General features: G+C 43.5%; 1 protein-coding gene across 1 annotated transcript in view; it reads left to right on the top strand.

Moving 5' to 3' along the window:
• The window catches only part of CERS2 (ceramide synthase 2), a 102,901-nt gene extending 86,930 nt beyond the window's left edge, over nucleotides 1-15,971 (top strand). Inside the window, exons 8-11 of the mRNA XM_089691264.1 lie at nucleotides 9-137; nucleotides 834-940; nucleotides 5,639-5,792; nucleotides 13,101-15,971. Coding sequence (XP_089547390.1) covers nucleotides 9-137; nucleotides 834-940; nucleotides 5,639-5,792; nucleotides 13,101-13,229 — 519 coding nt within the window. The 3' untranslated portion in view covers nucleotides 13,230-15,971. The remainder of the gene's footprint in view (nucleotides 1-8; nucleotides 138-833; nucleotides 941-5,638; nucleotides 5,793-13,100) is intronic.
• Nucleotides 15,972-26,251: the final 10,280 nt, after the last annotated feature.

Below are 26,251 nucleotides of genomic sequence, written 5' to 3'. Positions count from 1 at the left end.
TTCTGCAGGACTTCAAGGAGCAGATCATCCACCATGTGGCCACCATTGTTCTGATCAGCTTTTCATGGTGTGCAAATTACATTCGAGTGGGCACTTTGGTCATGGTCATCCATGATTCTTCAGACTTCTTCTTGGAGGTGAGATATCTTGCTTAAGTTTAGTGGATATTGAGTGTGAGTGGATATTGAGTGTGTGGGGGACAGTCACCTAAAACACCTACCAGGCATCCCTGAGACAGGCAACCAAATCATATTTTTGGTGCCTTTAGACAAGCCTGGCCAACTCTTCTACAGGGATACAATAAACTAGAAAGGTTGGAAAACAATGTTTGATATTGTACTCCAAAAATGAGCCAGCACTGGAGTTGTCACTTTGCTGCAACCTACATTCCACCTCTCCATGGCTGGACCTCTCCATGGCTCCAGCTCTCCTGTGTCAACAGTATTCATTTTCATTTGAGTTTTGCAGTCCCGTGCAAGTCGATGAGAGTGCAAAACTAGCTTGAATGTTAAATGTGGGTCAGAAGGAGGTCAACAGCAAGTCAGATAGACTTTTTAATAGATTTTTAATGATCTCCAAAGTATTTCAAATGGATGTCATCCAACCAAGCCCAAAACCCATTGACAAAGGCCTTTAAACTGAGGTGTAGAGTGGGGTACAAGCTTGAGGTTGTCTTCCTTTGTCTTCAGCCAGTTGGACATGCAGAGTCTATGGGTAGCTTTAGGTGAAGGAAGAATGAAGGTCCTCCTACAATGCCTACTATTCATGTGTCAAACACAGGTGAAATGTATAAATTTTGACGACTAATTATTATTCTGCTTCTTTACTTCTAGTCTGCCAAGATGTTTAACTACGCCGGCTGGAAAGAGACCTGCAACAATATATTTGTGGTGTTTGCTTTAGTGTTCATCATTACAAGGATTGTCATTTTGCCCTTCTGGTGAGTAAATGTTCACTGCCTGACCATGGTCTCTACTGGTGGTTAATGGAACGCTCAAGTCTTTGAATCTGACACATAGAAATGGTGACATGGTACCCACTATAGACTTCCCCAGACTGCCCAGGACTTCTTGACCAACAGTTTGCTCAGCGCTTTATAACATAAAGGGAGACAATACAGCAACAATACAGTTCAATACAAGAGGGATAGGAGGGCCTGATCCTGGGAGCTTACAATCTAAGAGGAAGGGGCTGGAGCAGGGGTAGGCAACCTGTGGCTCTCTAGCTCTTGCAGAGGCATGATGGAACTTGTAGTCCTGTGGCTCTCAGGTTGCCTACCCCTGGGCTGGTGGTAGAAAAGGTAATAACTGTGGAGGATGGACTGGTAGGAGGAATAGAAGATTCCATTATTAGCTGAGGGCAGGATAGGCTTCCCTGAAGAGAGAGGTTTTCAGAGATCACCTAAAAGTGGGCAGAGTAGGCGATAGTCTGATAGATTGGGGGTAGAGCGTTCCAGAGGATGGGGGAGGCTCTGGAGGAAGTCCTGGAGATGAGCATGGGAGGAGGAGACAAGGGAGCTAGAGAGCAGGAGGTCGCGGGAGGAGCGGAGAGTATGGTTTGGGTGATATTTGGAGGCAAGATTGATGATGTACAGTTGTGTTCAAAATAATAGCAGTCAGACATCACTAACCGGATCAATCACTGTTTTTGGTAGAAATGATGTTTCTACATGGCACATAATTTCCTAGCAGGTGAAGTAGAGTAATAGAAATCCAACAGAGCCAACAGTCATGACATGCATGCTGCTGATTCTGTGTCATTGAATCACTAATTGAAAGGGGCATGTTCAAAATAATAGCAGTGTGGAGTTCTATTAGTGAGGTCATTCATTGTTTGAAAAACAGGTGGCAATTATTGCCCTTATTTAAGGAAGGAAGGCAGCAAATGTTGTGCATGCTGGTTACAGTGCATTTCTCTCTGAAATTCTGAGGAAAATGGGTCGTTCCAGACATTGTTCAGAAGAACAGCGTACCTTGATTAAAAAGTTGATTGGAGAGGGGAAAACATATAAAGAAATGCAAAAAATGATCGGCTGCTCAGCTAAAATGATCACAAATGCTTTAAAATGGCAACTAAAACCTGAAAGACGTGGAAGAAAGCGAAAAACTACCATTCCAATGGATAGAAGAATAGCCAAAATGGCGCGGACTCAGCCAACAATCAGCTCCAGGAAGATGAAAGAAGGTGTGACGTTCCCTGTGAGGACTGTTACAATTAGAAGACACCTATGTGAAGCCAAGCTATCTGCAAGAAGCCCCCGCAAAGTCCCACTGTTGGAAAAAAGACATGTGCTGAAGAGGTTACAATTTGCCAAAGAGCACATTGACTGGCCTAAAGAGAAATGGCGCAATATTTTGTGGACTGATGAAGATTGTTCTTTTTGGGTCTAGTGGCCGGAGACAGTTTGTCAGACGACCCCCAAACACTGAATTCAAGCCACAGTACACTGTGAAGACAGTGAAGCATGGTGGTGCAAGCATCATGATATGGGGATGTTTCTCATACTACAGAGTTGGGTCTATTTATCGCATACCAGGGATCATGGATCAGTTTGAATACATCAGAATACTTGAAGAGGTCATGCTGCCTTATGCTGAAGAGGAAATGCCCTTGAAATGGGTGTTCCAACAAGACAACGACCCCAAACACACCAGTAAACGTGCAACATCTTGGTTCCAGACCAACAAGATTGACGTTATGGAGTGGCCAGCCCAATCCCCGGATCTTAATCCAATAGAAAACTTGTGGGGTGACATCAAAAATGCAGTTTCTGAGGCAAAACCAAGAAATAGAGAAGAACTGTGGAATGTAGTCCAATCATCCTGGGCTGGAATACCTGATCACAGGGGCCAGAAGTTGGGTGACTCCATGCAACACAGATGTACAGCAGTTCTCAGAAACAGTGCGACTACAACCAAATATTCATGAAGTCATTCAAAGGAAAGCAAAATCTTCAAACATTTCTCAGTTTATATAGTGAATGTTTGTGTTTGTAAAGAAGAATACAAACACTGCTATTGTTTTGAACCGTCTAATATTCACTTTTCTTCAATTTATTTAGAGGAACAACACAAATTTGATCTATTTTTCTTCATGTTTTGATTTGGAATAGAATGTGTCGTGTTCCCAATGTATTTGTGTGGATGGAAATAAAAGCTATTAGAAGGATTTTGAGCTTTATTCACTTTTTTCAACACACTGCTATTATTTTGAACACAACTGTAATTTGGGGCAAAGTTATAAATGGCTTTATATGTGATTGTTAATGTTTTGAATTTTATCCGTTGGGCAATGGGAAGCCAGTGGAGGGATTGGCAGAGAGGGGTGGAGGACACTGAGTGGAGGTAAGTGCAGGGATTGGCAGAGAGGGGTGGAGGACACTGATTGGAGGCCAGTGGAGGGATTGGCAGAGAGGGGTGGCAGATATGGAATGGTTAGTAAGGTGGATGAGTCTGGCAGCAGCATTCATGATAGACTGAAGAGGGGATAGCCTGCGATTTAAAATTTGAAGCTTTCAAACCCTTGGTGCCTTTGTCAGATTGACAGGCAACCTGAAACTAACCCTTTGCATACAAAACACCAAAATAAACAGCCTTATCTTTAAAGTAACATTTTAAACGTGTTTGTATGTTATGCATGCCTGTTACAGTATGTGTGGGTTTCATGGCTAGTATTGTAACCTACCTGACATTCAACTTAGACATTAAACCACAACCACACAATACGAGGTCAAACTTGAACACTTTCAAATTGTAAGCAATCAGGCAGGCCCTTGCACTACATATGTAAGCAATCAGGCAGGCCCTTGCACTACATATGTAAGCAATCAGGCAGGCCCTTGCACTACATAGCTGAAGGTAAATCTAAAGCAAATTGAATAAAGAAAATTGTATTATGTGCGGCCAGCTTTAGAGTCCCTATTGTCAGAGAATTAATCCTAAAATCAATCTTCCCATACGTCTATACAGTATGTGCATTAGTGTATTGTTTGTATGTTACTTACCTGTAAAAGCCTCCCTTGTGTTAGACATCCAAAGGCTCCGAGACTACTGGGGCTGTTGTCATCACACCCATGATGGTGGCACCCAACAACCGACTCAGAGCTGTCATTCATGTGACACTCTATAGCAGCCTTTGTCAACCTTGTTACTTGAAGGAACCCTTGAAGTAATTTTCTGGTCTAGGGGAACCCGTTAAAAGCAATAATTGGGGGTCAACGGGAAATATGCTCCTTTTGTTGGTGGTCAGTGGGGAAAAATGCTCCCTTACATTGGTGGTCAGTGGGGAAAAATGCTCCCTTACATTGGTGGTCATTGGGAAGAATGCTCCTTATATTGGAGGTCAGTGGGAAGAATGCCCTTTACATTGGTGGCCAGTGGGGAAGAATGCTCCTTACATTGGTGCTCAATGGGAAGAATGCTCCTTAAATTGGTGGCCAGTGGGGAAGAATGCTCCTTACATTGGTGGTCAATGGGAAGAATGTTCCTTAAATTAGTGATCAGCTGGAAGACTGTCCCTTACATTGGTGGTCAGTGGGAAGAATGCTCCTTACATTGGTGCTCAGTGGGAAGAATGCTTCTTACATTGGTGATCAGTGGGAAGAATGCCCTTACATTGGTGGTCAGTGGGTAGAATATTTCCTTAAATTTGTGTGCATTGGGAAAAATGCCTTTTACATTGGTGGTCAGTGGGAAGAATGCCCTTTACATTGGTGGCCAGTGGGGAAGAATGCTCCTTACATTGGTGGCCAGTGGGGAAGAATGCTCCTTACATTGGTGGTCAATGGGAAGAATGCTCCTTACATTGACCACCAAGGTAAGGAACATTCTTCCCATTGACCACCAAGGTAAGGAACATTCTTCCCATTGACCACCAATGGGAAGAATGTTCCTTACATTAGTGATCAGCCGGAAGACTGTCCCTTACATTGGTGGTCAGTGGGAAGAATGCTTCTTACATTGGTGGTCAGTGCGAAGAATGCCTTTACATTGGTGGTCAGTGGGTAGAATATTTCCTTATATTTGTGTGCATTGGGAAGAATGCCTTTTACATTGGTGGTCCGTGGGAAGAATGCCATTTACATTGGTGGTCAGTGGGAAGAATGCCCTTTACATTGTTGGGCAGTGGGTAGAATGCTTCCTTATATTTGTGGGTAGTGGCAAGAATGCTCCTTACATTGGTGGTCAGTGGACAGAATGCTGCTTACATTGGTGATCCGTGGGTAGAATGCTACTTACATTGGTGATCTGTGGGAAGAATGACTTTTGCATTGGTGGTTGGTGGATCTTCTTTATTAATGTAAAGACTGCTGACCAACTACATCAACATCTACGCTCAGGTGCACAAAATCTAACACTGAAATATCCATTTTCGGTGGACTTATTAAAATAAAACCTTTTAGGATGCAAAGAGCACTGTGTTTAATGACCAGCCATTAAATGTGTTCTCTGATTTCAGCACATTTGCCATACACAGATTGGAGCATGAGTGGGAGGTTGCAGAACTATTATGCAGTATGCAATATGGGGAATGCTGGGGAATGTCCGCTTCTTCTGTAACAGCCTTCTCATATAGGTGATTGACTGTATGACCTTTAAACCCTATAGTAAGACTGAAGGTGAATCGTCCTTTTCTGCAGGATCTTGCACTGCACCTGGGTCTACCCTATAGAGATTTACCCGGCCTTCTTTGGATACTATTTCTTCAACGTCATGTTGTGGGTACTGCAGGGTCTGCACATTTTTTGGGCTTATCTCATTCTCGGAATGGCACACAAGTTCCTGACGGGCAAGGTAGGACAAATCATGATTTCTTTCTTTCATTAAGCAAACTGATATTAAAGTTCACAACTTTTATATAAATGCGGTCAGTGTTGGGGGAAAAAAAAAACTTTCTTGGCATGAATAAAGAAAAGTGTTGATCCTCCAAAACCACTTCTAGGGCCTAGAAGCTAGCAAAGGACACATGGTCTCTGGTTGCCAGGGGCATTGTGGCTCTTTTACTTCAGTAGAGACTGCATAGACCAGGGGTGTCAAACTGGTAGCCCTCCAGCTGTTGCAAAACTACAAGTCCCATCATGCCTCTGCCTTTTGGGAGTCATGCTTGTAACTGTCAATCTTGCAATGCCTCATGGGACTTGTAGTTTGACAACAGCTGGAGGGCCGACAGTTTGACACCCATGGTATAGACTATTGTTACTCATGGTAGACACATAGTGAGCTCAGATGATCGGGACATGACCGGGAAGCAGAATCTGCACAATGTAGTATGCAAATAGGCCATAAAACACTTAATGTAATGCTTCAGACTAGAAGTCATTTGGGTACATGTTTACACTTGGAAGATATTGTAAAGCTGAACTCCAGGATCAGCAAATATTGTCTGAATACAAGAGCCACGTGTATTCATTCTTGTATCTTGGTGTGCTTTGTGTATTTCTTGCAGCTCTATATAGCAATCCATTGTGAAATGTTCAGGAGTTTCCTGTAATAAAGACCAGTCACTGCTGCTCTCCCCTTGTGCAGTGTGACTGGTCTAGTCACCGCCCCCTAATGTAGTTTTCTGCAGGCAGCCTGTTGTAGGCGGAGCTGCTGGGTCCATCTCACAGCTCTGCTCTCTGCACACACAGTTAGGTTCATATATATTTGGACACAGGCACAATTTTCATACTTTTGGCTTTGTATGCCACCAGAATAAATTTAAAATGAAACAATCCAAATGTATTTGAAGTGCAGACTTTCAGCTTTAATTCAAGGGGTTGAACATAAATATCAAGTACAAATTTTAGGAACTTCAACCATTTTTATACACAGTCCCTCCATTTTAAGGGGCTCAAATGTAATTGGACAAATAAATATAATCATAAATAAAATGTTCATTTTTAAATATTTTTGTTGAGACTCCTTTACTGGCAATGACTGCCTGAAGTCTGGAACCCATGGACACTACCAAAGACTGGGTTTCCTCCTTTCTGATGCTTTGCCTGAAGTCTGGAACCCATGGACATGACCAAAGACTGGGTTTCCTCCTTTCTGATGCTTTGCCTGAAGTCTGGAACCCATGGACATGACCAAAGACTGGGTTTCCTCCTTTCTGATGCTTTGCCTGAAGTCTGGAACCCATGGACATGACCAAAGACTGGGTTTCTTCCTTTCTGATGCTTTGCCAGGCTCTAACTGCAGCTGTCTTCAGTTGTTCTTTGTTTGTGGGTCTTCCTGCCTTTAGTTTTGCCTTCAGCAAGTGAAATGCATGCTTAATTGGGCTGAGATCAGGTGACTGACTCGGCCATTGCAGAATATTCTGCTTCTTTTCCTTCAAAAGCTCCTGGGTTGCTTTTGCAGTGTGTTTTGGATCATTGTCCATCTGTACTGTGAAGCGCCATCCAATCAACTTTGCTGCATTTGGCTGAATCTGGGCTGACAGTATATCTCTAAACACTGCATCTGGCTGCTTCTGTCACATCATCAATAAACACCAATGACCCAGTGCCACTGGAAGCCATGCATGCCCATGCCATCACACTGCCTCCACCATGTTTTACAGATGACGTTGTGTGCTTTGGATCATGAGCTGTTCCAAGCCTACTCCACACTTTTTTTTCTTCCCGTCATTCTGGTACCGATTAATCTTAGTTTCATCCGTCCAAAGAATGCTTTTCCAGAACTGGTCTAGCTTTTTTAGATTTTTTTTAGCAGAGTCTAATCTGTCTTTCCTATTCTTCAAGCTTATGTATGGTTTGCACCGTGTGGTGACCCCTCTGTATTTGCTCTTTTGAAGTCTTCTCTTTATTGTAGACTTTGACAATGATACGCCCACCTCCTGGAGAGTGTCCTGGATGTTGTGAATGAGTTTTTCTTTACCATAGAGAGGATCCTGCGATCATCCACCACTGTTGTCTTCCATGGACGTCCATGCCTTTTTTATGTTGTTGAACTCACCAGTGTGTTCTTCTTTCCTCAGAATATACCAAACTGTTGATTTGGCCACTCCTAATGTTGCTGCTATCTCTCTGATGGATTTGTTTTTGTTTTGAAGCCCTACAATGGCTTGTTTCACTTGCATGGACAGCTCCTTTTGAACGTATGATGTATAAATCCTGTATAATAATAGGTTCACAGCAATAGATTCCAAATGCAAATACCACACTTATACCACCATCAACTCCAGACCTTTTACCTGCTTAATTGATGAAGAAATATCGAAGGCGTAGCCCACACCTGGTCAAGAAACAGCTTTGGACTCAGTTGTCCAATTACTTTTGGCCCATTGATAAATGGGGGATGGCTACTCTTAAAAGCTGTAATTCCGAAACCCTTTCTCCAGTTTGGATGTACAGACCCTCAAATTAAACCTGAGAGTTTGCACTTTCAGCCCATATCCATTATATAACTATAGCTTGAATATATGTTGGTAAATACCTGAAAAAATCTAAAATTGTGCCTGTGTCCAAATATATATGGACCTAACTGTATGTATTTGTTTTTAGAACACAGAATTGTGTACAATCTCTATATGGCTAAAAGTTTGTGGACCTAACCATATTATCTATAGAAGCTTGTTGGGTGTTCCAGGCCAAAACCGTAGCCAATTAATTTGGACATGACCTGACCTATCATGTATAGCTATAACAGCCTCCACCCTTCTCGGATGGTTTTTGACCAGATTTCATAGTGTGGCTGGGGGCATCTAGGCCCATTTGGCCAAAAGAGCATTTATGAGATTGATTACTGACGTCGGCAATAAGACCTGGCATGCATTCAGTTCATCCCAGTGATGTTCTCAGCAAGCCACTTGAGTTCTTCTGCGCCAGACAAATGTAATCACATCTTTATGGAGCTGAATTTGGAAGGGTGTTCACATACATTTGGCCAAAAGTATGTCTTTATTGTATTGGGCCTTATGTAGCACAGTGATGGAAATGGAGACCTGGACTTTCATAGTCACTGCCGTTCCAGGACTTCAGGTTCCTAATAAGAGGATAGTGTGTTACCCTACCACTGGGTAGGTTCACTTGACTTATAAGAGGCATGTAGAAATGTCCAAAAACTATATTGGTATTTAACTAAGGAGCTTGTAGAGTTCATTTTTTCAGGAAGATTTTCAAAATATCCTCCTATGCAATTCTACATCCAATGAATAGTATATACCATAGCTCCTTCTATTGGAAAGGGTGAAGGTCCCTCCCTACAGATGCATCTGTTTTGGGTCCCTCATTCCTCTCCATCCTGTCAATCGCAAGATGGGCTGATTTTCACAATAACAATGGCTCCAGGCCATTCAAATCACACATGTGTTCTTTCCCAACTCCAGCCTAGCTTAGGCCAATCTGGGTCATTCAAGCTCTGTGTTCAGTGCTCCTTGTCTAGCTGAATGGCCCAGAGCAGCCACTGGAGAGCTAAGCTGAAGCTGGGAGAGGACACACTGCACACTGGTGCAGTTTGAACGGCCCAGGGCAGAGCTAGGGGGCGCACTATTGTGAAATTCAGCTCATCCTAAAAATGGCAGGAGAGAGGGGAAAGTGCTTTTTCTGGAGAGGACCCAAAGGAGCTGTATCTGTAAGGGGAAGACCTTCATCACGTCCAACAAGAGGAGCTGTGGTATGTCTTATTCATTCAATGTACAGTTGCATATGAGGGATTTTCGAAAAATCTTCATTAAAGGTGACCATACACTTTACATTCATTACATTGGATATAAAAAGTCTACACACCCCTGTTAAAATGTCAGGTTTCTGTGATGTAAAAAAATTAGACAATGATAAATAATTTCAGAATTTTGTCCACCTTTAATGTGACATATAAACTGTACAACTCCGTTGAACAACTGAAATCTTTTAGGTGGAGGGAAGTAAAAATTAAAATCGAGTTGCATAACTGCACACCCTTAACCTAATCCTTTGTTAAAGCCCCTTTTGATGTGATTCCAGTACTCAGTCTTTTTGGGAAGAAGTCTATCAGCATGGCACATATTGACTTGGCAATATTTTCCCACTTTTTCCTTCCAAAAACACTCCAAATCTGTCTGATTACAAGGGAATCTCCTGCACACAGCCCTCTTCAGATCACCCCACAGATTTCCCATTGGATTCAGGTCTGGGCCATTCCAAAACTTTCATCTTCTTCTGGTGAATCTATTCCTTTGTTGATTTGGATATACAGTGGGGATCGAAAGTTTGGGCACCCCAGCTAAAAATTTGTATTAATGTGCATAAAGAAGCCAAGGAAAGATGGAAAAATCTCCAAAAGGCATCAAATTACAGATTAGACATTCTTATAATATGTCACCAAAAGTTAGATTTTATTTCCATCATTTACACTTTCAAAATAACAGAAAACAAAAAAATGGCGTCTGCAAAAGTTTGGGCACCCTGCAGAATGAATATCTTGCACTGCCCCCTTTGGCAAGTATCACAGCTTGTAAACGCTTTTTGTAGCCAGCCAAGAGTCTTTCAATTCTTGTTTGAGGTATCTTTGCCCATTCTTCCTTACAAAAGTCTTCCAGTTCTTTGAGATTTCTGGGCTGGCTGTCACGCACAGCTCCTTTAAGGTCTATCCATAAATTTTCAATTATGTTGAGGTCAGGAGATTGTGAAGGCCATGGCAAAACCTTCAGTTTACGCCTCTTGATGTAATCCCCCGTGGATTTCGAGGTGTGTTTAGGATCATTATCCATTTGTAGAAGCCATCCTCTTTAACTTCAGCTTTTTCACAGATGGCATCAAGTTACCATCCAAAATTTGCTGAAATTTTATTGAATCCATTTTTCCTTCTACTCGTGAGATGTTCGCTGTGCCACTGGCTGCAACACAACCCCAAAGCATGATTGATCCAACCCCATGCTTAACAGTTGGACAGAGGTTCTTTTCATTAAATTCTGTGCCCCTTCTTCTCCAAACGTACCTTTGCTCATTCCGGCCAAAAAGTTCACTTTTAAACCTCATCGGTCCACAGAACTTGTTTCCAAAATGCATCAGGCTTGTCTATATGTTCATTTGCAAAGTTGAAACGATGATTTTTGTGGTGAGGACGTAGAAGAGGTTTTCTTCTGATGACTCTTCCATGAAGACCATATTTGTACAAGTATCTCTTTATAGTGGAATAGTGTACCACAACTCCAGTGTCTGCCAGATCTTTCTGGAGGGATTGTGCAGTCAAACGTGGGTTTTGAATTGTTTTTCTCACAATCCTGCGAGCTGTTCTGTCTGATATTTTTCTTGGTCTTCCAGATCTTGCTTTAACTTCCACTGTTCCTGATGACTGCCATTTCTTAATTACATTCCGAACAGAGGATATTGACATCTGAAAACGCTTTGCTATCTTCTTATAGCCTTCTCCAGCTTTGTGAGCGTCAACTATTTTCAGTTTCAGTTTTCTAGACAACTGCTTAGAAGAACCCATGGTGCTGATTGTTGGGGCAAGGTCAGATGAGTCTGGGCATTTAAAACCTTTGAGATTGACATCACCTTGTCTACCCAGACGATGATTGAGAACAATCCATGACACTGGCAGGTCTCAGCTTTGCAAAGGGGGCAGTGCATGCTATAAATTCTGCAGGGTGCCCAAACTTTTGCAGACGCCATTTTTTTGTTTTCTGTTATTTTGAAAGTGTAAATGATGGAAATAAAATCTAACTTTTGTTGACATATTATAAGAATGTCTAACCTGTAATTTGATGCCTTTTGGAGATTTTTTTCCATCTTTCCTTGGCTTCTTTATGCACATTAATACAAATTTTTAGCTGGGGTGCCCAAACTTTCGATCCCCACTGTATGCTTTGGGTTGTTGTCATGCTGAACGATGAAGTTCCTCTTCATGTTCAGCTTTCTAGCAGAAGCCTGAAGGTTTTGTGCCGATATTGACCGGTATTTGGAACTGTTCATAATTCCCTCTACCTTGACTAAGGCCACAGTTCCAGCTGAAGAAAAACAGTCCCAAAGCATGATGCTGCCATCACCATGCTTCACGGTGGGTATGGTGTTCTTTTGGTGATGTGCAGTGTTGTTTTTGCACCGAACATCTTTTGGAATTATGGCCAAAAAGTTTAACCTTGGTTTCATTAGACCAGAACACATTTTTCCCACATGCTTGTGGGAGACTTCAGATGTGTTTTTGAATAATTTAGCCGGGCTTGGATGTTTTACTTTGTAAGAAAATGCTTCCGTCTTGCCACTCCACCCCATAGCCCAGACATATGAAGACTACAGGAGATTGGACCACACAGTCAGTACTTGCCAGATATTCCTGCAGCTCCTTTAATATTGCTGTAGGCCTCTTGGTAGCCTCCCAGACCAATTTTCTAATCATCTTTTTATCCATTTTGGAGGGACGTCCAGTTCTTGGTGATGTCACTGTTGCGCCATATTTTCTCCATTTGATGATGACTCTCTTCACTGTGTTCCATGGTATATCTAATGCCTTTGGAAATTCTTTTGTACCCTTCTCCTGACTGATACCTTTTAACAGTGAGATTCCTCTGATGGTTTGGAAGCTCTCTGCGGACCATGGCTTTTGCTGTAGGATGCGACTAAGAAAATGTCAGGAAAGACCGACTAGAACAGCTGAACTTTATTTGGGGTTAATCAGAGGCACTTTAAATGATGGCAGGTGTGTACTGACTCCTATGTAACATGATTTTGAATGTGAGTGCTTAATTGTGAACACAGATACATCCCCAGTTATAAGAGGGTGTGCACATTTTCACAACCACATTTTTTTTTTCTGTTTACTCCCCCCCCCCCCCCCCCCCCTAAGAGATTTCAGTTTGTTTTTCAATTGACTTGTACAGTTTATAGGTCACATTCCACAAGGTGGAAGAAGTTCTGAAATTATTTGTTTGCCTAATTTTTTTTACATCACAGAAATCTGACATTTTAACAGAAGTGTGTAGACTTTTTGTATCCACTGTATCTTCAAGCGTGCTGGTTTTTGGGGGATTTTTTTTGCGGTTTTTGCTCTTTTGTAATGCTATGTGTTCTTTTATTGGTAGAATAATATATTACATAGCTGCAAAGATCTCCTAAGAATCAGAATGTCTTGCGTTTTGTTGTCCATAACCTTGTTTGATGTTCTCTATGTAATATCTGCCTCCATCTTGTCTTCCAGTTGGAGGAGGATGCTAGAAGCGACAAAGATGAAACCGATATTCCAGATGAAGAAGACGAGGAACCTTCCAAAAATGGATCTGTGTCCAATGGTCATTCATTGCACAACAGTCACCACAAAGCGGATTAACCTCGGACTAGACATGAGGTTGCTTTTCCCTTGGATCCTTTCCTGGGGATGTAATACTAACTAATGTCCTTTCCCTGATTAGCACTACTGAATTTCCTTGCCATCATTTCAAGAAAGGGCTTGTAAGAACATCTCAAAGACAACACAGGTCCACCTTCCTACTGAGCCTTGGGACATAGATCACTGGAGCTTCTCCGTGAGGACAATTTTAAACACGTTGATGGCTTTTTACTATGAAAATGATCCCTCCCCTAAAATTTTTCAATAATTTAGTGCAAAGATATGCATTCCTCTCCTTTCACCCCTAAGCCAAAAGTGCCTACTCGTCTTTTGTTGGAGAGGTCACATGGACACCGAAGACCCTTTTCTGTGAAGATAGCTTGCTTTCTCCTTTTGTGAACCACTGATGTACATTCCAGAGATGACTTTGTTCTCAAATTGCTACGTATGTGGACCAGAGAACTAGAGTTGAATGACCTGGATAGAGTTGTAAAGGTGTTTTTCCTTGCCAAATGATGTCACGTTTTGACATCCATCACCATTGTTGGATGGGTTGAACCACTGATTGTTGAGTGATCCTTGTAAAATTGGTGTGCCTTCTTTTCGCCGGTGACAATCAATGTGAATATACTGCACATTCTGTGTTTTTGATGGCCGCAGAACTTCCTTGTCTGTTTTCCTTTATTTCATTACATGGTCCTGTTTTCTAGCATTTATTTATTACTGGTTTTGATTTCCTAGCTTGTTTGAAATTGCCCTACCACAGGGCAATTAGAAGCCATTTAGATTTACCGATTTAATCTCTGGACTGTTTAATCTTTGACTCGTAATCACGAGGCTGCATGAAATTCTGATTGACCTCAGTGGTGGACATGTCATCTAGATTGTAGCAGCCAGCTAAATCAAGTCTAGGCAGCAGGCCAAGGAACATGTGCTTCCGTTGTCCACAATAATGAAAGCTGTCATCTATATAGACTCATTAGATACCTGTTTCCTGGGATTCCTCAAGCTCTTAACTATTATTACGGGCAGTTTCTGCGCACATCCAGCACGTAGTATATGTGCACTCAGAGCCCAACCAATTCTGCTGAATTTTTGAGCTGGGCAAACCAGACGCATTCTGTAAGTCTTCAAAAGAAAAAAAAAAAAAAAAAGCCAAATTTCACTCAATATTGTTTGTAAGCCAGGGAATGCCATAGTCTGAGGCCTGGTACAAAAATAGGCCAGTTCTATGGATGTGAAAACATTGTAATGCCCTAATGTTATTTATAATGCCATTACTCTAAAAAGATAAAAAGTGAGATCACCTGTTATGGGAAGAACGGTGAAATGAAAACTGCTGGTCCCTTTTTTTTTTTTTTTTTTTTTTTTTTTTTTCACGTTACTTGGGAGTTATTAATCTGGAACAAGTATGTTGGAAAGGCATAACTTTTTTAAAAAATCTGCGACTCCAGAGTAGTTTAGGTAAGAGATTTGGCATGACGGCTAGGAATCGGCTGCTATTGTTGTCTACTCCTGAAAATGCTACTTTGTTTCTCCTTTGGGTTTCCTTAAAGTCTTGGCTAATTTCAGATAAGGGCTCTGTCTTCTAGAAGTCTCAGTTGCCCCCGAGGAGGTCCCAGACTTGTGTATCTTTAACAGCCCCAAACTGGAGCCGAATGGTGCTTACAAGGCTTTAACAAACCTTTTTGAAGCTTGTGGAAAGTTTTACAAAACTTGTACAGACTTCTTATACAGGCCTTAAGCTTGACCATACATGGAACAAATTTTGTCTGGCTCCTGATGATCTGAGCCATGGGTGACCGTATCGGTACCACTCCACCTGACATCCTTCAATCTGAAAATTGAAGAAGTTGGGTGGGAAGTTGTTGGCTGAACAGTGACCGCAGCTGGTTACCTGCAGTTGCTGTTCTAGTCTGTATGCAATAGTTGGCAATGGGAGATTCATCCATCCACACTATGGGAAGTACCATCCACACTGGATGGGAAGTACTGTAAAGCTAGTAGATTTTTCTTGTGCAACCCATTGGTATGGCTAGCCTTAGAGAGAAACAATATTCCAACCCACCAAGAACACGTGTTGATTCTCTGTATGTAAATGCCCTGATAAAGTAAGGTTTGTTCCAGTATGCGTGTTACGGTTTGTCTCATAATCTTGGTCTGCATGCCATCTTTTAAAACTGGAGTTGGGGCACCTTCTGGGTTGAGGGTTCAGTAGCCCAAGAATCACTTTATAATTCATACAATGGAAACTTTCTGCCCTTCTTGTGAAGGTAGCCATCTTTGATGCTGGCGGAATAAATAAGACCACATTCAAGAGTCGGCAGGAATTAGTGGTACAACTTAAGGGCCTGTCACACAGAGGTCTAGTGATGACTTTAGTCAACGATAGGTTATCTTCTCATGCCTATTGCCTTCCACACACACAATGAGGTCAATGTGCCACCTTTCCCGAGGTATCTAAAACAAGAACTTCGGTATTGCTCAGAATAGCTGCATTCTTTCTTTTTTTTCTAGACTAGAACACCATAGGAAAGTGAGAACTAGGTTGCTGTGGATGGCACAAATTTTGTATTTTTTTTTTTCCCCTAAATTAGGCCAAACGAATGGAATTGTTGGGTACCACTTTGTTCTAAATGTGAAACTTTTCTCCCTCACTTATAAAGACTATTTAAAATGAACGGATAAATGTAGCCAGAGCTGCTTCAGCCTAATAAAATTTAATAAACTAAATGGTCCTCATTTTAATGGCTGTCTGTGCTTATCTGCAGAGTTGGTGTACTTTTATATTTATACCTTTTTATAATGCATCCATGAACAATTGACTCTGAGGTCAAGGCGATTGGATGTCTTATCCAAGATTCGGTGAAAAAAAAGGGAAGAAAAATTTTTTTATCGGCTTCATCATCTCTATTTTTAAGGGACAACTTGTACCTGTGTTGGCAGAAAAACGAGAACTGCATGGGCAACCTGCAGGTTTGTGAACATAAATCTGTTGAGGGATTGTCCTCTGGCATAAAAGGGTCAGTTTTTCCTGTTGGCATATTCTGGGGTCTGCATACCTGGCCACACCTAGTCCAACCCAATACTTTCTGGATTGGCAGCACTGCCTGTGTTGCTGAAACTCTCCCATGGTGAGGTGCAGTGTCTGGGAGGGAGAGCGTGTGAGACACGGAGGACTTGGCTCAGTCAGGATAGAAAAACAACTGTTTATTTTCTTTGAGGTTTGTGCATCACATAACTGTACAACTGCCAAGGGCCAAAACAGCCGATCTAAAAGTGATTATTAATACAGGGTAATTTTGAATCTAAATCCGCTACCATATAATTGCTGACCCACTTAAAGGGGGGGGGGGGTAGCATGAAACCTAAATACACCAAGGTTTGGGTGCCAATAAAATGATTGGCACCTAAACACACTGCTGTGCGATTGTTATTTTAGAAGAGCATTTTGAAATCGTGAGCAGATTTATGGTGCTTCACAATGTCCAAGTGTGGATGGGGCCCTCATTCATATTAAAAATGTTAGTGTCTCCATTGGAAAGATTTTCTGTCTTACCGTGATGGTCACAACAGGGACACAGATGTCAACCCCCCCCATGTAAATTGTTAGAACAGGGTTTACTTTGAGGACGTTAATTTTTGCAGGCCACATAATGGCTTTATATGCGGTCACGTAGGGTGTTGTATGTATAGAGACCCATAGTGTGGAATATTTACAGTATATACATAATTGTCACAATTCAACAATTGGTGTTGCAATCTATAGCACACCCTGCGCCATTTTCCTGGAATTATCATTTCTTGGCACCCCCCCCCCCCCCCAAACACCGACAATGCATTCCGCATATCTCCTGTTGATTTGATCCTGTAAATGTATTTTTAATGGTAAAAGGTCAGATGAAAACAAGCGCTAGTACCAGAAATTACCCTCTATAATATTTGGATGTGTAAATGTTTTAAAATTCTGATCACTAAATATAATTGAACTTGCCAATATATTGAAGGTTGTTTTCCTTTGGGGCTTATTCTGTACTCAGAGGGGCGGAGTGGCCACTGACCACCTTGTTGCAAATACCTAACTGTAGGTAAATCTAGCTTGGAATTCTCTGGTTCGTGGTTTGGTTACTGGGTCACAGAAAGTTCCCTCTGGGCCCATTCAGTCTGGGGTATTGATTTACTTGCTGGCAGCAAGATCCTGTGCAAAAAGTTGTGCGCATGCAGCATTTGTGCAAATCAGGGGTAGGCAACCTGTGGCTCTCTAGCTGTTGTGGAACTACATTTCCCATGAGGCATTGCAAAGATTACCAAACTGACAGTTACAGCTATGACTTGCAGAGGCATGATGGAACTTGTAGTCCTGCAACAGCTGGAGAACTGTAGGTTGCTTACCCCTGGTGTAGATAAAGCCTCTTGGTCGCTGTTGCTCAGCACCGACATGTAAACATCAACAATGTGTAGCCAGCAGCAACCCTGCCACTGTTTGCGCACGACTGATGTTTATGATGTCAGCCTTCAATAAGTCATTCAATTAGCAGCTGCACATGTGCTGAACGACCTCAGCGGATTCTGAAAGACTGATTATTGTGGTCATTCTGCTCATGCGCTGCTGCAACTTGAATGACCCACGCCGGCCTGACGTAAACCGTGTGTATCCACTTGCCAACCAGCAGCAGTACATATACTGTGGCTGGGCTCTATGTGCAGGAAAAATCACTTCCATCTACATCACTTTGCCTGATCCAGTTCAGGGGCACACAGCGGATTAAGGATCCTGGCATGTGGAGACCGATTATCATGTGATCACTATGCAATCATATGATCAGTGTCATCAAAGCTGTTATGAATGAATTCATAACAGCCGTGTTTCCTGGGCTGTGATTGGCCCACAGCTATCACATGGTTCCTGGGCCAATCACAGATCACTAGTGACCACAGCTGTCATGAATGTAACCCATTTAAGACCGTTGAAAAATGTGATCTTCATTGTAACAGCAAAGTTAAAAAAAAACAAAAAAAAATTCCTGATGAATTAATTCTAACAACTTTGCTGTTACGATGAAGATCACATTTTTCAACGGCCTTAAATGGGTTACCATGACAGCTGTGGTCACTAGTGATCTGTGAGTGATAGCTGTGGGACATTCACAGCCTAGGAAACAAAATTAATTCATCAGGAATTTTTTTTTTTCTTCCGTTTCCTAGGCTGTGAATGGCCTACAATTGTCACATGGTAGCTGGACCAATCACTGATCACAGCAGGCATGAATGCAACCCCATTCAAGACAGTTGTAAAATGTGATCTTCATTGTAACAGCAAAGTTGTTAGAATTAATTCATCAGGAATTTTTTTTTTTAACAACTTTGCTGTTACAATGAAGATCACATTTTACAACTGTCTTGAATGGGGTTGCATTCATGCCCGCTGTGATCAGTGATTGGTCCAGCTACCATGTGACGGCTGTAGGCCATTCACAGCCTAGGAAACGGAAAAAAAAAATTCCTAATGAATTTATTCTGATTGCTATGCTGTGATTGGCCCACAGCTGTTGCATGGTACCTGAGTCAATCAAAGATCACTAGTGATCACGTTTTCCAACTGTCTTGAATGGGTTACATTCATGACAGCTGTGATTGGCCCTCAGCTATCACAGATCAGCTGGGCCAATCACAGCCTAGGAAATAGAATTAATTCATCAGGAATTTTTTATTTTTTTTGTTTCCTAGGCTGTGATTGGCCTAGCTACCGTGTGATGGCTGAGGGCCAATCACAGCTGTCATGAATGTAACCCATTCAAGACAGTTGAAAAATGTAATCACTAGTGATCTTTGACTCAGGTACCATGTGACAGCTGTGGGCCAATCACAGCATAGGAATCAGAATTAATTCATCAGGAATTTTTTTTTTTTTAGTTTCCTAGGCTGTGAATGGCCCACAGCTGTCACATGGTAGCTGGACCAATCATAACTGTCATGAATGCAACCCCATTCAAGACAGTTGAAAAATGTGATCTTCATCGTAACACAAAAGTTGTAAAAAAATAAATAAATAAATCCCTGATCACCCTATGGTTGACCTGGATGGACCTTTTTGTCCTTTATCAGCTGGAATAACTATATGTAACCACCTCAGAGTAGTACTGAGGTGACACTGAACTACTCTGATAGTGTTTGTAAAAAAAACTAAATTTTTTTTTTTATTCATCACCAGGATCAATGCCAGTCATATGACATTGTACTGCACTGGTGTGTGAAAACAAATCACTTTATTAAATTTTTTTTTAAAATTACAACTTCATAAAATTTGCCATGGGGGGGGGGGTGTATTTGTACTGTCCTGGCATTTTGCGGTCTCAAGAAATGAGATTTCAAATATATATCCCATTGTTTGTAGATGCTACAACTCTCACACAAACCAATTATTAGACTTAATGGAATTTTTTTTTTCTTTACCAAAGATATAGCAGAGTATATTTATGTATTTTGATATAAATTTATGACCATTTTGATTTCATGGGATATGTTTTATGATGAAGTAGAAAGTGAAGGAGTTTTTTTTCTTCAAAATTTTTGGTTTTTTTCATTTATATAGCAAAAAAATAGGAAACAGTGGTGATCAAAATACCACTGAAAGAAAGTGGTTTGTGGGAAGAAAAAAAAAATGTAATTTAGGTATAGTATTGCATGACTGCACAATTACCAGTTAAAATAGCGTAGTGCTGAATAGCAAGAGAAGCCCTGGTTATGAAGGGGATAAAACCTTCCAGAGATCAAGTAGGTATGCAGTGTTGGTGGTGCCATTGGCTACACATTGTTATCTTTCTGCTAAGCAGGGCAGCCAAGGGAATCCGTGTCAATATTAATACAAATGTTTACAGGGGTACAGCCAAAAATATGGTGTCACTGACAGCCCTGGACACAGCTTTACTCTACTGCGGACATTGGGTTGTGTCTTTGACTAAAATGGCAAAATCTGGTGGAACCCAACATCAGCTTCCAGGTTTTATTGCCAAAGCTTAATGGAACAAGCTGAAGTTAGGCCAGTTTCACATCAATGTGGTTTTGCACATGTTTGGTGCCATTTTGGTTAACAGGCAGATGACCTTAACAACCCATGAGCGGTCGGTGTCGTCAAAGCTGAAGTGCCCCCCCAAAATCCATACTGGACCCTTATCCGGGCATTCAGATCAGGATGGGGGGAGGGGGGGGAAGTAACCACCCACACCAGACCACATGCCTGCAATAGGAGGGAAAGAGGCCCAACATGGTAGGAAGCCACCCTCTCCCCCCCCCCCCCAACCCAAAGCATCCCCTCATGTTGACAGCATGTGGCCTGGTATAGTTTATTTCAGGTACTTATATACAAATATTGTACATTCAAGGAGTGTACAGTCTGAGATCCCTTACATACATATACTAGGGCCAATTTAGACAGGATCCAATTATTATTATACAGTATTTATAAAGCGCCAATGGTTCGCTCAGCGCTGTACATTACAAAGGGAGACAGAACATGTGACAGAACAATACCAATACAATGCAAAACATGAGGGGATCAAGGGCCCTGCTCCTTGGAGCTTACAATCTAGGAGGGAGGGGGTGGTGGCACAGGAGGAGATAGCTGTGGGGGATGGAGTGGTAGGAAGAGTGGAGGAGGGAGGCAAGTTAGCAGGGGGTGGGGTAGGCTTCCCTGAAGAGATGGGTTTTCAGGGTGCGCCTAAAGGAGAGGAGAGTAGGTGATAATCTGATGGATTGGGGCAGGGAGTTCCAGAGGATGGGTGACACCCTGGAGAAGTCCTGGAGGCGGGCATGGGAGGAGGAGACCAGGGAACTAGAGAGAAGGAGGTCTTGTGAGGAGCGGAGTGTGCGTGCTGGGCGGTACTTGGATATTAGGTCAGTGATGTAGTTCGGGGCAGTATGGTGGACAGCTTTGTACGTCAGTGTTAGGATTTTGAATTTGATCCGTTGCGCAATCGGAAGCCAGTGGAGGGATTGGCAGAGGGGGGTGGCGGAGACAGAGCGGTTGGAAAGGTGAATGAGTCTGGCAGCCGTGTTCAGGATGGACTGAAGAGGGGATAGCCAGCGGCGAGGCAGGCCAGTGAGGAGGGAGTTGCAGTAGTCGAGTCGTGATATGATGAGGGAGTGGATGAGCTGTTTAGTGGTTTCTGGGGTTAGGAACGTGCGGATTTTGGCGATGTTGCGGAGGTGGAGTCTGCACGAGTTTGTTAAAGATTGGGGTTGGAAGGATAGGTTGGAGTCCAGAATGACACCCAGTACTCTGGCCTGCAGGGTGGGTTTGATGGTAGCGTTGTTGGATGTGACGGAGAAATCAATGGGGGGTGGTGTCCGGGCTGGGGGGAAGACAAGAAACTCGGTTTTGGAGAGGTTCAATTTAAGGAAGTGGAGCGACATCCAGTCTGATATGTCGCTCAGTAGGTCTGAGACCGAGGGGGTGAGGTGGGGGGTTGAGAGATAGATTTGTGTGTCGTCGGCATAGAGGTGGTAGTTGAAGCCTTGAGAGTGTATGAGTTGGCCAAGGGAGGAGGTATAGATGGAGAAGAGAAGGGGCCCGAGGACAGAGCCTTGAGGGACCCCAACAGAGAGGGGGAGTGAGGGGGAGGTGGTAGCATTATAGGTAACGCTGAAAGAGCGTTGTGACAGGTAGGATGAGATCCAGGAGAGAGCAGAATCTCTGAGGCCGAGGGAGTGTAGTTTTTTGAGGAGGAGGGGATGGTCGACTGTGTCGAAGGCCGCAGAGAGGTCAAGGAGTAGGAGCACTGAATAGTGTCCATTAGCTTTGGCGGCTAGCAGGTCGTTGGAGAGTTTGAGTAAGGCAGTTTCGGTGGAGTGTAGGGGACGGAAGCCGGACTGTAGGGGATCGAGGAGGTTGTTGTCGTTGAGGTGAGAGCATAGGCGGGTGTAGACTAGGCGCTCGAGGAGTTTAGATGTAAATGGGAGCAGGGAGATGGGTCTGAGGTTGTTAACCAGCATGTCTTTGGAGTGTGGGAGGAAACATGCACAGGGAGAACATGCAAACTCCAGGCAGGTGGTGCCATGGTTGGGAATTCGAACCAACGACCCGAGTACTGCCAGGTGGGAGTACCAACCCTTTAGCTGCTGTGCTGCCCAGTTTAGAGAAGCTTGCGCAGCGGGGGGCCAGCTGTGGAACACGCACGCTTGCAAAAATCAGCTTCTCACCTGAGCAGAAGTGCAGTGTTCAGGTCTATGTAATAATGGCAGCATTCCTATCACCTGCCTGAAGACCCTACTGCAGCTGCATACTAAGAACATGTCCAACCCCATAGTGTCTCATAGTAATAATTGTTCCAGGTCTGTGACCATGTCATGAAGAAAGAATGAATAAATTGCCTTAGAATGTGCAGCTTAAAATCAAACCAAACGCAGTATTCTAAAAAAAAAAAAAAAAAAATCAAAGACAAATTCAATAAACTTGCAAGAGCCTGTCTCAGCCTTAACTTCTGATAAATTGGGAGTTCTATAACACAGAGGGAAATGCAGATATAATTAGATGGCCATTAGGCAAGATTTCCTTTAAACAGAACCTGTCAAAATAAAAATATGAGCTGCTGGTGACTCTCTTTTTTTGATAAGGCATAAGCAAGCAGCAAGTGAAACACTAGGGCAAGAAGTTTTCAGTCCAAGGAGGAGGATGGCAATATCCTCCCAGCATGCATCTTCATCAGTTAGAAAAGGCAGGATTCCATTTATATGCTCATCAGTGTCTGCTTTCTAAAAGCTTCACTTTTAAACCACCCACTTTAGAATAGGCCACCCCCTAAAATACTTCAAGGATAACCCCTCGTGTATCGCATGTACTGTCTCCCATTGTAATGTACAGCGCTGAGCAAACTGTTGGTGCTTTATAAATACTGTATAGTAATAAGTTCACCTTTTGGACAAAAATAATAAATGCACTTTTTTTGCACGTAAAAAAAAATGTGCATTTATTACTTTTGTCCAACGGAGCCTGGAAAGCAGTGCACCAGCGATCAGTAGATCACTGGTGCTATGCAGGTCTCCTGCAGACCCGTCATATCTGCACGCCGTGGGGGATGTACAAGCAAGCAGATATTTTGTCAGGAAGCTTCAATAAACTGTGGAACACCGTGGTAGTTCATTGAAAACTATAAGCTGAGAGCTACAGGAACATGTTTCTCCCGTTTTTAGAGTGGCACATGTACCACATTCCCAAAGGTGAGCTGATCCTTTAACCACTTCCAGACCGGACACTTTCACCCCCTTCCTGACCAGGGCAGCTTTCAGCGCTATCACACTTTGAATGACAATTGCGCGGTCATGCAACACTGTACCCATATAAATTTTTATTGGTGGTATTTATTCACCGCTGGGATTTTAATTTTTTTTTGCTATGTAAATTAAAAAGTCCAAAAATTTTGAAAAAAAGTGTTTCTTATAAAATTTTGCAAAAAAAAAAAATAATCTTTCATCATAAATCTTGGCCAAAATGTATTCTGTTATATTTTTTAGAAAAAAAAAAAAAAGCCAAATTAGTTTATAACCAAAAATTTTTATATTTTTTTTACATACTGTCACCCTAGCAGTACAGTGTCACCATGGTGACACTGTACTCCTTGTGGGGGGTGATGAAGATTTTTTTTTTTTTTTTTTTACAGTGATTGCTTTTACACCCGTATAGGATGTAAAAGCAATAATTTCTCTTTCTCTCTGTATGCATTCTTGCAGCCATTGAGAAATACTGAGTGAGCTGTGATTGATCACACCTTGTCACATGGTACAAGGCTGTTGTGAATAGCCTTGTACCATGTGACCTCTGTGATCATTCACAGATTTCACACTTAGTAAGGAATGATGTCACAAGTGACATCTTGCTTACTACTTTGCATGTGATCACTAATTGGCCAATCAGTGATCACATGATCGGGACCTCGTACAGAGGTCCCGTCTGACGATCTGTGTTTTACTGTGTCCGGAGGACACAGCGGGCATCGGATCGCAGTGCTGCGCGCTCCCAGGGAGCGTGCACAGCTAGAAAAGGCGGGTGCCGTTTATGAACGGCAACCTGCCCCTGGAGTGCCACCGCCCTGCCGTTTATGAACAGCATGCTCCAGGCCTCTGCACTGTGCGGGACCATACGGTCTTTGCAAGAAGAAAAAAAAAAACACCCTGGTCGGCTTCTGTGCTGTGATCTCATCCGTTCCTATGGATGGTACATGACCCACTGGATGGCTAGCGGGGCCCCCTGTGAGCACAGACCACACATAGGAACAGATAGGACCATGGGGGTGCACAATGGAATATAGTGTGTCACTTGAGTCTGCTAACATCACATCAAAGATGGTGGCACCCAGCAGGAGTCTCGGGGATTTTGGATATCTAGACAAGGAATTATTTTACAGGCACATAGCATGCATAAAATGTGTTAAATGCACTGAATCTTATGGGAAGATCATTATTAAAAAGGTTCAGGGACTCCTTAAAGCAGCCTCTCTCAACCAGGGTGCCTTGGCAAAATGTTTAAAAATCTCCAAAAACTTGTATACAAGCCAGCGGGTGGAACAAGCCTGCCTTTTAGTTACACAAAGCCACAGGTTTTCATTGTCCACCATTATGACCTTCTATCCGCCAGCATCCTGACAACCAATGACATCATCAGCTGATGAGGCTGTGGGTTGCCTGCACAGCATACTAGTTTGACCCTTCCCCGCCCCTCTCCATCAGTGCTTGGGTCACATTAGCTGAGTGATAGAGAAAAACTGGAGGGAGAGGAGAAACACTGGCATACTAGTCAGTAACAGTGTGCAGAAGTGTATTTGCTTTGGAAGAATAAATCACCTCTAATGTTGTGTGTCCTAAATGTGGATGTTGCTGCGTTGTAAAAAAAACGTTTAGAATTGTTTTTCACATTTTAATATGGAGTGCCCTCGGGACCGTCCCTAATTGTAAAGGGCGCCTCGGGACCGTCCCTAATTGTAAAGGGCGCCTCGGGACCGTCCCTAATTGTAAAGGGCGCCTCGGGACCGTCCCTAATTGTAAAGGGCGCCTCGGGACCGTCCCGAATTGTAAAGGGCGCCTCGGGACCGTCCCGAATTGTAAAGGGCGCCTCGGGACCGTCCCGAATTGTAAAGGGCGCCTCGGGACCGTCCCGAATTGTAAAGGGCGCCTCGGGACCGTCCCGAGTTTTTAAGGGCGCCTCGGGACCGTCCCGAGTTTTAAAGGGCGCCTCGGGACCGTCCCGAGTTTTAAAGGGCGCCTCGGGACCGTCCCGAGTTTTAAAGGGCGCCTCGGGACCGTCCCGAGTTTTAAAGGGCGCCTCGGGACCGTCCCGAGTTTTAAAGGGCGCCTCGGGACCGTCCCGAGTTTTAAAGGGCGCCTCGGGACCGTCCCGAGTTTTAAAGGGCGCCTCGGGACCGTCCCGAGTTTTAAAGGGCGCCTCGGGACCGTCCCGAGTTTTAAAGGGCGCCTCGGGACCGTCCCGAGTTTTAAAGGGCGCCTCGGGACCGTCCCGAGTTTTAAAGGGCGCCTCGGGACCGTCCCGAGTTTTAAAGGGCGCCTCGGGACCGCCCCGAGTTTTAAAGGGCGCCTCGGGACCGCCCCGAGTTTTAAAGGGCGCCTCGGGACCGCCCCGAGTTTTAAAGGGCGCCTCGGGACCGCCCCGAGTTTTAAAGGGCGCCTCGGGACCGCCCCGAGTTTTAAAGGGCGCCTCGGGACCGCCCCGAGTTTTAAAGGGCGCCTCGGGACCGCCCCGAGTTTTAAAGGGCGCCTCGGGACCGCCCCGAGTTTTAAAGGGCGCCTCGGGACCGCCCCGAGTTTTAAAGGGCGCCTCGGGACCGCCCCGAGTTTTAAAGGGCGCCTCGGGACCGCCCCGAGTTTTAAAGGGCGCCTCGGGACCGCCCCGAGTTTTAAAGGGCGCCTCGGGACCGCCCCGAGTTTTAAAGGGCGCCTCGGGACCGCCCCGAGTTTTAAAGGGCGCCTCGGGACCGCCCCGAGTTTTAAAGGGCGCCTCGGGACCGCCCCGAGTT

The sequence above is a fragment of the Staurois parvus genome, unplaced genomic scaffold (genome assembly GCF_062004578.1).
Source record: "Staurois parvus isolate SC_StPar_1 unplaced genomic scaffold, SC_StPar_1.0 ptg000559l, whole genome shotgun sequence".
Lineage (NCBI taxonomy): Eukaryota > Metazoa > Chordata > Amphibia > Anura > Ranidae > Staurois > Staurois parvus.
This window is presented reverse-complemented; position numbering and strand designations above follow the sequence as displayed.